At 49.4% G+C, this 11,912-nt stretch overlaps 1 protein-coding gene across 1 annotated transcript; it reads left to right on the top strand.

Annotated features, from left to right (window-relative positions):
• Positions 1–3,087: 3,087 nt before the first annotated feature.
• Positions 3,088–9,165, top strand: PROKR2 (prokineticin receptor 2; the record flags this gene model as incomplete). Its single annotated transcript, XM_084247333.1, has 2 exons — positions 3,088–3,572; positions 8,469–9,165. The coding sequence occupies exons 1-2, from the start codon at positions 3,118–3,120 to the stop codon at positions 9,163–9,165; spliced, it is 1,152 nt and encodes a 383-aa protein (XP_084103459.1). The 5' UTR covers positions 3,088–3,117.
• Positions 9,166–11,912: the final 2,747 nt, after the last annotated feature.

Here is an 11,912-nt window from a genome sequence, read left to right as displayed (position 1 = left end):
GCCAGCCCGTCAGAAGCAAAGTAGAGGGCACTGGGGTGTCCCAGCAGACAGGTGGGATGCTTCTCCTGGCCACGGAATCTGGCAAGGGCGGGTACAACAGGGGCTCGGTGAGGACTTCAGGATCAAAGCAGCAGGGCAAGCTGCCCCCAACCCCAGCTTGGGGAAGGGAGGGTCTCCTCCACCATCACCCTCAAGGGCCCACACTGCACTCTTAGAGGCTGCATTCGAGTCTCCCCAGCACCGGCACTCAAGCACGCTGGAAGCCACCCGGGCTCCTCCTGAAGGCCTTATCTTGGCGCGGGAGCGCACGCTGGCACGGGCCCCAGCAGAAGACTGAACGTTTGGCTCCTGCACAGACAACCCCTTGGGGCGCCGCAGCGGGGTGCAGAGAGCCTTGCCAGTTCCTCTGTATCGCATCCTCTGAACCCAGCGACAGTGGCCCAGTTCATTCTGGGTGCAGGGCGCAGAAACCCCTTGGAAGGGTGGACTCTGAACTGGGAAGCTCAGCCGACGCGGTCAGAGCGGAGCGCCCCGGGCTCTCTAGGTGGGAAATCCTTGCGCCCACCCTCTGCCTCTGCGCAGAAGAGAGCTGGGGACCCCGGGGCGGAGTCGGGGGCGGGGCTGGGTGCACCAAGCCTCGTCCGAGGCGCCGGGAAGAGCTGAGGGGGCGGAGCGCCAACTCTTGCGGGAAGACTGAGACCACCACGCGCCGGGGAAGTGCTCTCCGCTTGGAAGAAAGGGAGCCGCCGCCCAGCCCCTCTACGCTGCGCCTCCCGGGGGGCAAATCCGGACCCCCGAGGCGGGAACCGAGGAGCTCGGCCCACACCCCTAGCTAGGGTACCTGGGATGGTAGAGCGTGCTGGGGAGGAGGCGCGCAGGCAGGTACGTGCTGGGCATGACCGGTCCGGGGGCTCCACTGGTGGGATGGGGTGGGGGGCGTCGTCTGGGTTGGGGGGCGCAGACGCCCACTTGTTTCTCTGGGCTGTGTGGGTGGGGAGGGTGTGAAGGGATTGGGACTGCTTTGCCTCCTGCCACTCTCCGATGCATCCGAGCTAGCTCTTGTAAGGAGTTGGTACCAAAAGATCCTCTCATCCTCGCCCCTTCCCCAGGAACCCGCTAGGACGGGGCAGGGGGCGGCCGGCCGGGGCTGGGGTGCAGGAGCGGGCAGAGCGACCTAGCGGGTAGCTGGGCAATCCGGCCAGCACCAAATTGCCGGGGAGGGCGCGGGCAGAGCAGCACCTTCCTGAAAGGTGACCAGAGCAGCGCCTTGGAAAATTCCCTTGCGCTGCCTTCTCCCCCCAACCCCTTCTTCCCGCCCGGAGGCCCCGCGTGCTGTGCTCTAAGAGCCGGCTTTTCTGATTTGCATCCACCCCTGCCGAGGCCGCGCCCCCCGGGACCACGCTTTGGGTTCGGGTGTGTATGGGTACCTGCTCCCGGAAAGAGTTGGCGAGGGCAGGGGGTGCATCCCACGAAAACGGGACCGGTACCTGCCCCAGTCCTGACGGCCCACGCCCTCTCCTCTCCCCGGCCTAGGGGCTGGAGAGCCGCCAGCTTTAGACGCGCAGAGGGCGGGACCCGCTTATCTGTCTCAGCCTAAGCAGTGACTTCAGGGATGGGCGGCTTGTGTGAGCCAGAGGCAACCCTGAGACAGGGCAACCTGGCTGCTGTCTTAGTCACCTTGGTACGCACCCCGGGTGGCCGCAGGGCAGGCTGGCTTATCCCTACCACTGCTGTCCGCTCCTGGGTCAGTGCCTGTCCCTGGTTCTCCCACTCCTGCCCGGCGCAGCCCAACCCAAGGTACGGTCTGGCCCGCTTCTTGCTACCTGCAGCCCCCTGGTCCCATTCCTGGAGTCCAGCTAAGGGGATGGGAGCAGGACCACTAGGGTCCCATGCCAGGGGGTGTGGGGTCCCAGTTCTTTTTTGGTCCAGCGCTCAGACTTTATTTCCTCTCCACTGGGCATCTTCAGGCAATGGGAATGTGAAGGATACAGGCAAGGAGCGCAGTTCAGTCCTCAGACCCGCCTGGGTTCTCGCTAACCTCTCTCTTCTCGGCCTTGGAAACTCTTTGCAGTTAAGCTGGGTCTCAGAGCAGCCACCACTTCACAGGACACAGCTTTGGTGATGGGATGTGGTGCCCCCAATCAGAGTGGATTCTTGGTGGGGAAGTGGGAGCTCAATGAGGGGGGGGTAAGGCAGCAGACCCACAGGGGGTGGGGGAAGAAGTAGACAAAGGATTTCTTTCTAGCACTCTTCCCAAAGCTCAGGGGAGCTGCAGGAGAATTCCCTCCCTCACAGCCCCTCCACTGCAGAATCGGGGTCGGGATCCTCATGCACTCATCCAGCAGAGCCCATCCAGCCCTCACAATGTGCCAGATGCTGGACTGGGCAGCAGGAATTGGATTTATAGGAGGATTGGGACTCAGAGAGCCTAACTCACTGGCTCAAGATGACTCAGCCTGTCCATGTGAAAATGGATTTGGTGATTTCCAAGTGTATGGTTTGGCCATGACAGAGGGAGCAATGTTCTGCTTGGAGGAAAGACCCAGTCCTTGGCTTTATTATCCCTGGCCAACAGATGGTACAACATTGTGACTAACACAGGAGCCTGGACCAGCTTCCTGGAGCAGTCTTGTAAAAAAAACTTTCAGAAGACCCTGTGGGAGTTGTAGGGAAAGCAAGTGTGACTGTAAGAAAAGCAAACTGGTCCTGGTCCTGGGCCCCTGGGAATTGGACAAAGATGCATGTCCTTCTGGGGTGTCTCTGGAGAGTCCAACTCATTCTATGCCCAGTACCTCTTGGTAGCCAGTGAAGAGTTTCCCAATTTCCAGATCTCATGTTGCCTCTCCCAGTAGCCTGGGTAGTTCTGTCTGTGGGTGGGTAGTGGCTCTGGTTGGCCTATACCTGAGGAACACAGGAGATACTACCAGGTGCTCTTCTGCATGCTGCCTGCTGTTTGTGTCTCCATCCAGGATCTAAAACAATGTTTTGACTCTTCCCCAAAGATACAGGCAAGGAGTAAATCTTGCTGAGCTTGTGAGAGTGAAAGAACTGGCCCCTCAGCTGGGATCACTCAGAACCTCGAGGCTCCCACACACTAAAACACCTGCAAGCTTAACCATGGCAGCCCAGCATGGAAACACCAGTTTTGCACCCAACTTCAACCTACCCCAAGACCATGCCTCCCTCCCCTTCAACTTCAGTTACAGTGATTATGACCTTCCTCTGGATGAGAATGAGGACATGACCAAAACTCGAACCTTCTTTGCAGCCAAGATCGTCATTGGTGTGGCACTGGCCGGCATCATGCTAGTGTGTGGTATTGGCAATTTTGTCTTTATTGCTGCCCTTGCCCGCTATAAGAAGCTCCGCAACCTCACTAACCTGCTCATCGCTAACCTGGCCATCTCTGACTTCCTGGTGGCCATCGTGTGCTGCCCCTTTGAGATGGACTACTACGTGGTGCGCCAGCTGTCTTGGGAACACGGCCATGTGCTGTGTGCCTCGGTCAACTACCTGCGTACTGTCTCACTCTATGTCTCCACCAATGCCCTGCTGGCCATCGCTATTGACAGGTGAGCGGGTTGGGCAGGGATAAAGGAGGGGGCTGAGCCAGGCTGCCCATTTGCTCACTTGCTCCCTGGCAGTTGACATGAACCCAGAATTGAATGTCTGTCATGGAGCAAGGGGAGACTTGGTTTGTTCAGTTTGAGCTCAGATCTCCCCAAATGCGGGCAAGAGTAACACTCCTGAGCCCTCCAGCTCTGGACTGTGCCCCCAGGCGCCACATCTGCTTCAGATATTGGCCAGTCATATGAGCGTGATTAGCATCACAGCCAAAGACAAAAGCATTAAATTTGAGCAGCTGCTACTTCACCATCAGTGAGAGTTAAGGGCAGCTTCCAGTCAAGATACCATGAACCAAGCATTTTGCAGTCACTACAGGATATGGAACATTCCATCACTAGTGCCCCTCCTTACCTGTCAACCCTCCTTCCCCAGATAACCACTAACCCGATTTCTCTCATCATAGTTGTGTCTGTTCTTTAATATCATAAACATGGAATCCCATAATATGTACTCTTGTTCCTGCTGACTTTGTTGTAGAACTGATTTCCCAATAAGATTAACAGCTTGTTTGAAATAAAGGGGGCAGGCCATGCTCGCCTTTGCTTTTTTGCATATATCCACGTGCACATTTGCATATATTTGCATGAGACGTTCTAGAAGTCCTTGCTCTAATATAAATTTGCTATGTAAATTTATATAGTAAAATGCATAATAGCAGCATATGACAAATCTCACACATTTACGTGAACAGTTGTATGCCAGCGTCAGATCACTAGTAACTGTTTGAGGGGGGACAGTGGTGCCACACCTTTTTGGTTGACCATTGTGAACTGTGCTGAAGCTCATTTTAATGATGTTTTTTAATTATCTTTTTTCCTTTTTTGTCTCCATTTCCCACTCATTCTGGTGCTATTTAAGTTTGTTGTTCTTTCTAATCAACCAGTTGATTATTTTTTAACTAGGAGAATAAATACACACACAAGTATAAGAGGTTGCTACTGTTTTATAACATTATTCCTGCAGGAAAAAGTTTTGTTAATACAACTCTGAGGCTCTCCAGTCCCAAAACTAGTGTTTGTGATATGCAGCTATAAACTGCTGCACAAAATGCAGGGAACCAGTCTAAAGCATCACTGGATATAATTATCAGCGTCAAATTCCACCCTGCCCCAAATGGGAATCCCTTGGGCTATTGTCCCAGGAATCCGCATTTTTATGCAATTCCCTGAGTGATTCTGATGTTCTTTTAAGTAAGAATTATCGCTATTTATCCCCTTTGTCCCACTGAAACCTTTCCTTATAGTTTTGTTTGTTTTTTAATAACGCATTTTCTTATGAAGCAACCATCCTGATAAGACACAAAAAGTGGTTCTTTTTTTCAGGCCAGCTCTGCCCATCAGCAGAGCAGGAACTGCACTGGCAGTTCCACATTCTCCCCGTCACTTAAGCTGGAAAAAATACCGTCATGTTTTGCCCTCTCCCTGTCCCACCCACCCACCCTTCGTGTTCAGCCCTTGTAATTGTCCTTTCAGCCTCACCTCTTGACAAATCATCATAAGACTCTTCTAACCTGTCTCTTTATCCCTTCAGGAGCTCCTGACTGTCCCTCATATCCATATTCATCCATAGCAAGTTTTTCCTATAGGCAAGTGGGGCTTATCCCTGCTGAATAGCTCTTGGGTATAGATCACACCTCAGAGTTCACACAGGAGTGAGGGCTGGGAGAGAGTCACTGTGAGAGCTGTTCTGGAAATGCTGCACAGGTAGCCAAGAGGGTTCTAGAAGCCAGGGAAGGCCGTTAGAGACAGAAATGCAGGTTTGGCAAGTGGGAATAGACAGGTGTGCACTGAGATAAGAGGTTTGAGAAGGGTAGATGCTGGTAAAACCTGGTAGGTCCTTAACAGCTTGTGTGTCCAGCTACGTGCCCATCCTATGTATATATCGAAACAGTAAAAGATACAGTTTTCAGCCCCAAGGGGTTTTCTTATCCATAAAAGCTAGAACAATCAAGTGATAAGTCAGAATAACTTGGATGAAGAAGTGATCATGTGTCACTGACAGTCTGGGGATGCCTCCTAGTCATCTCACCAATGACAGAGGGATTCTCTGGCCCTAAATAGCACCGGTTGACCAAACACAACACCTGACACTGGACAGACAAGACTAACAGCAGCTGATGAGTCATCTCCACTCACGGAGCAGGAGAGGGGATGCTGCACACCATGCAGGGCCCCGTAGGAGTCACACCCCAGGGTGGAAAGGACCAGCAGGGGCTGTGGGCAGCAGGCTCTGTGGTAACAAGAAGATGAGGTGACCCTTAACTCCCACAAAAGGTTGTCATAGGTTTGTTTGAGTAATTTTGATAGCTGGCAGGGAAGTGAAACCCATTTGGTTGAGAACTAGGGGTGCAGCTGGTCTCACTGACAGGAACTGGCAGAGCAAGGAAGACCCCCACTGGGTGCAGGGGTATACTCACTGCTAAGGTTCTGGGGCCCTGGGAGGTTCAGTGATGACAGGGTAGCACATGGAATTGCAGATCTTACAATATAGGAGCCTAATAAGTAGTACCCGCTTTCTCATTCAGCTATGAACCAGTTGGGGACAATAAGGCAAAATAGTAAGAAATATGGATGAACCAGCTCTCACTTTGCCCCAATAATTCTGGCATTGGATGTTGGGGCTTTTATTCATGGACATGGGGATCACTTCATATTCAATGGTAGAATCAGATCAGCCTGCATAGCCTGACACAGGCAGGGTGGGAGAAGTATAGAATTCCCTGTGCACTGCAGTGTACTCCTTGGTGAAATGCCTGTCCTACTCTGTAGAGATACCGGCCTACACACTGCCATTTCTGGATGCCACAGGTTGGAGTGCCTATTGATTTCCAGGTTTAAACTGTTTCCTTCCTATCCTCATGCCTCTTTTCCTACTCTACCTTCTCCCACCACCTCTTCTCCTCCCATCCCACCCCTAATACACAGAAATTATTCCAGGACCCCAAACTAACTGAACAGGTAGTAGTAGGTCTTTCTGGAAATAAGGTATTCAACCTACACACATGAGCTCATTTCCCAAAAGGCTCTGACCGCTTTCCCAGGCAGTGTGGCTCACCGGAAGGAGCAGGTGAAAGCCTCATGCTGCGAGCTGCTTTCCGGTAGGGTGACTTCACACGCCTTCTCATCTGAGCTGGAGACAGCCCAGGGAAGTGCATGTAAAAGCTTTGTATCGAGAGCCTAGATTCTGAAAAATATCTGATGGCTTCTCTTATAGGGCACATATAGGAGAACCCATCCCGATTCCTTTCCCGATTCCTTTTCTGCCCTCCCGCCTTCAGGATAGATGATGGCTCCTTGAGGTCCTGAACACATGCCTGATGGCGGGCACCTGGAGTAGGGTGTGGGCATAGGTAGATGGGATTCACCTGGGCTGAGACTGGGCTTTTAAGGGTGGCGTCACGAGGACGCCAGCAGAAGCCGAGAGAGAGAAGCTGAGAGAGAAGCAAAGCAGAGAATCTTCTCTGCTAAGGAATCGGGAAAAAAAAAACTATAATAAAAAGAACAAATCTAGCAGGCAACTATAAATCAGACACATTCTGCAGGGGAGGAGGGAGGATGAAAACAGGTTGGGAAAGAGCACAAGGGACTATGGTGATGGTGCCTGGGTAAAAGGGTGGTGAGAATTTTACGGGCCTACCCCTAAGAGGAGAAAGCATACACTGCACAAAAAAGGAAAACTGATGTAATATATATATATATTTAATTTTTTTTAAGACAATAGCCTGGATTCTGGTCCCTGTACCATGAAAGCTGGGCAAGGCATTCAGCTCTCACTGGATACCTTACTTTTCTCCAAGTCCACCTTTACGTTCCTGCTGTGTATTACAGGATGACACCCCGGGCAGGAGAGAGAAAGCCCTTGTCCACTGCCTGAGAAAGGTCTCCACCTCTCTGGAGTCCACCACTCCTTCACCTGTAAACTAGGAGCTACTTGGAATGAAAAATTCTGAAAGCATTAGGTTCTTGGGCAGAATGACAAGGCTGGGAGCCAAGGTGGTAGCAACAGGATTCAACATAATTCTAAAAGGGCACAGGTGTTAACTAGAGGCAGGAATGGACAGTGCAGGTTTTCTGATCCAGCAGACCCGGTAAAGGAGGAGTCAGAGTCCTCAGTGGTTTTTGCAGGTCTTTTATTGGGATTTACCTGGTACACAGCAGGCAAGGGTGCTGGGGGGCCAGGAGGCTGGCAGGCTTGCCAGCCCCCAGCAAGTCCTCACTCTATCTGGGCTCTCCGGTGATCTCTGCTTCTGTCTCTTGGCTTCTCTCTCGGCTTCTGCTGGCGTCCCCGTGATGCCGCCCTTAAAAGCACAGTTTCAGCCCAGGTGAATCCCATCTACCTATGCCCACACCCTACTCCAGGTGCCCGCCATCAGGCATGCATTCAGGACTGCAAGGATCCATCATCTATCCTGATGGCAGGAGGGCAGAACAGCCTGACATTTTCCTTACCCTACATTAACCTAACACCTACTACATGCCAAACTTTTTACAAACACAGTCACATTTCATGTGAACAGCAGCCCTGCAAGGTAGAAGTCACTTTATCCCAAGTTTCATTTGAAGAAACGAATCTCAGAGAGACTGACTCACTCTAATCCCCAAAGCCAATCAGGGGGGAAACAGAGATCTGCTCCACCTGTTTAACCCAAAAAGCCTGTGTTGTTTCCATTAAAGAGCTTCACTACTGGAAACAGGAAATGTTGCTAAAATAAGATGAGGCTTGCTGAAGGGGACATGCTGGACTCATTGTGCCATTGTCTGCGTGTGTGTGTTTGGGGTCAGTTAAAAACGAATGTGTCTAAGCACCCATCATTTTGATCCATGGCTTCTCCCTCCTGCCAGGTACCTGGCTATCGTTCACCCCTTGAAGCCACGCATGAATTACCAAACCGCCTCCTTCCTGATCGCCTTGGTCTGGATGGTGTCCATTCTCATCGCCATCCCTTCAGCCTACTTCACAACCGAAACGGTCCTCTTTATTGTCAAAAGCCAGGAGAAGATCTTCTGCGGCCAGATCTGGCCGGTGGACCAGCAGCTCTATTATAAGTCCTACTTCCTCTTCATCTTCGGCGTGGAGTTCGTGGGCCCGGTGGTCACCATGACCCTGTGCTACGCCAGGATCTCCCGGGAGCTCTGGTTCAAGACGGTCCCGGGTTTCCAGACCGAGCAGATTCGCAAGCGGCTGCGCTGCCGCCGGAAGACAGTGTTGGTGCTCATGTGCATCCTCACTGCCTACGTGCTGTGCTGGGCCCCCTTCTATGGATTCACCATCGTGCGCGACTTCTTTCCCACCGTGTTCGTGAAGGAGAAGCACTACCTCACCGCTTTCTACGTGGTCGAGTGCATCGCCATGAGCAACAGCATGATCAACACCGTGTGCTTTGTCACAGTCAAGAACAACACCATGAAGTACTTCAAGAAGATGATGCGGCTCCACTGGCGACCCTCCCAGCATGGGAGCAAGTCCAGCGCTGACCTTGACCTCAAAACCAGTGGTGTGCAGGCCACAGAAGAGGTAGACTGTATCCGGTTGAAGTGAGCCGCTGAGTTTCACAATTGAAAAATCAGAAGATGTACTCAGAGCAGAAGTCACCAATAACCAAGTTCTCCAGCTGCGTGGGGGAGGGACAGCTGTGTTCAGTCCTCAAAGACCTGGATACCTGTTGGTCATTACATGCCATGTGAAGAGACACAGTCCACCGCAGCTGACGTTTGCTGATAGTTGCTCAGCACCTACTGTGTGCGCCAGGCATCAATGAGATTAGACCAATTTATAGCAACTGACAATGGACTGAACACCTACTGTGTGTGCACAACACAGATTAGATTAGAGAAGGGCAACAGGAGCTGACATTTACTGATTCCCTTCTGTGTACATAAATATTTAAATAACAACAAAATGGCAGAAACTATTGAAGTCACCAAGCTCTATCCAGGTATATGGACGGCTTCACAGAGCCCACAAATGACCAGACTCACTCTTCATCTTCCCTTACTCTGCATATCATCAGATGGAATGTCAGAAGGCTAGAGAGTAAGACACTAAGACACGATAGAAATGTTAGGATAAGGTGGTCAGAATATGGGGTTTACAGTGTCATGGAAAAAGAGTCCTTAACACTACATTGAACCTTCCCATCCAATGCCTACCTTTCTAGGATATTTTCTAGGATTCTGCAAGGAAAGAATTTGTCTCTTACCCAAGTCAGTGTTTATCCGTAATGGTATGATTTCAAAAGAAAGAACCAAGAAATCTCTTTGCACTGATGTTTGATGTTTATCATTTTGGTTGGGGGAGACAGGGAGTCCTGAAATAAGGAAAACATGAAGTTCCTGGCATCTTAGTGTAAAGGATTTCAGGGTCTCTAGTGTCAGGAAGGGGGGAAGGGCCAGTGAAAGAGATGATGCTTGCCATTGGCAATGAGCATAATCTAAATGGACATTTTGCTAAGATCATGACCCCTTTTCTAAAACACCTCCTTGTTTTAAAGAATGAGCTCTACTAGAATCCAAAGACCTGAGTTCAAATCCTAAGACTCGTGTGACCTTGATATTTACTATCTTTGCATCTGTTTTTCAGTGAAGTAGGAATGATGACAATATCATCTCTGCCTAATTTATAGAACTAATGAAGTCAAAGTTTGTGCAAGTGCTTTTCAACAAGTGATAAGACTGGATAAGTGATACCGAGCAATTTGTTTGGATAAGGAAACCCACCCACTGGGGCTAATTATGAGAACTACTTTTTATCCCTATTCTTTGGACCAGAGGCCCCCGAACTCTTCACCGTGCAGCCTATCTAAACTGGGAGGGTGGGGAGGCAGGAATCACTGCTCTCCATCATTATCAGGAAGATTAACCCCAGCATCTCAGTGACCTCTGGGCTCTGAGCGTCCCCATGGTTAGAAGTGTTGAAAACCTTCCTTGCATGTTTCCAAACAGCACACCCCAGGACTGCATACTTCTGTTTGTATTATATAGTTGATGATTTGTGTACTTGTCCTCATTTCTTCCTGTTTGGTTTTAAAGCAAAGACTATATAAATGGTTCCTGGTTTGGAATTGACCCAAATGACCCCCATTTAGACAAGTAGTTTCCTATAGAGATTTAGTTGTTTGCTTATGTGTGGGTTTTTTTTTTTTTTAATTATTGGCTTGTTTGTCCATCAGTGAAGTTTCAACCAACATTTTCTTCCATCACCACCCAGCAGACTCACCTCCAACTCCATTTACCCTCAGCAAATACACACTCTACTATTAGATAAGGTGGTCAGAATATGGGGTTTACAGTGTCATGGAAAAAGAGTCCTTAACACTACATTGAACCTTCCCATCCAATGCCTACCTTTCTAGGATATTTTCTAGGATTCTGCAAGGAAAGAATTTGTCTCTTACCCAAGTCAGTGTTTATCCGTAATGGTATGATTTCAAAAGAAAGAACCAAGAAATCTCTTTGCACTGATGTTTGATGACATCATCAAATGACATCAATTCTGATTTTACCAAACTGCACAATGCATTCTAAAACCAAGCTAGTAAGTATTGGAGGTTATCTGCATTTTTGCAATTGTTAGTATTTTTATTTATTATCCTCTGACAGTTCTCCTAGTAAGAAGATTCTTTAAAGATAGATCGTTGTGCAACTGTTTGTGTCAAAAGTACATGGAGCTGTTCAGAAGCGAGGGGTGCCAAGTGCGAAAACAGATTGTGAGGAGAGAGTACCCAGGCCCCAGGTCTCTTTTCTTTTTATCCTAAAATGCACCATCCTTCCTTCATCTCAACTGACCTGAAACACATTTTGTAAATATCAGTGTGTATTTGTGATTTTTCCAGTGAATAGAAGGTGTTATGTGTTGTTAAAGGAAATAATTAACATATGGAATCTTAGCCAGAGTGTTTAAGTGTTTTCCCTGCTAATCTTTTACATATGTGAGTGTATTTAGATATAAGTGAAGTGATAGCCATCTAAGCAGTTCAAACTTGAAACAGAGAAGGAACTTGTTGAAGACATTTTTAGAGCACTGGCAGCTCATGCCAGCAACCAGGCTCATCTTTGTTTATATCCCTCACGCTAACAACCCAGAAGTGTGTCCTTGCATGCAAATAAGCAGAGGACCATTGTCTTTGCCCACGTTACCCCTGTGTTCGGATCATCTTGTTTGTTTAATGAAAACTGTTTGCATGGAGACTATTAATTCATCTCACTGTTAAGATAATAAATCAATTGAACTTGAGTTTACCCTTGTCTTCTCAAGACTAATTAATGGTAAGTCTAAGATACTTTTAA

This window comes from Talpa europaea (genome assembly GCF_964194135.1).
Source record: "Talpa europaea genome assembly, chromosome: 11".
NCBI classification, from domain to species: domain Eukaryota; kingdom Metazoa; phylum Chordata; class Mammalia; order Eulipotyphla; family Talpidae; genus Talpa; species Talpa europaea.
This window is presented reverse-complemented; position numbering and strand designations above follow the sequence as displayed.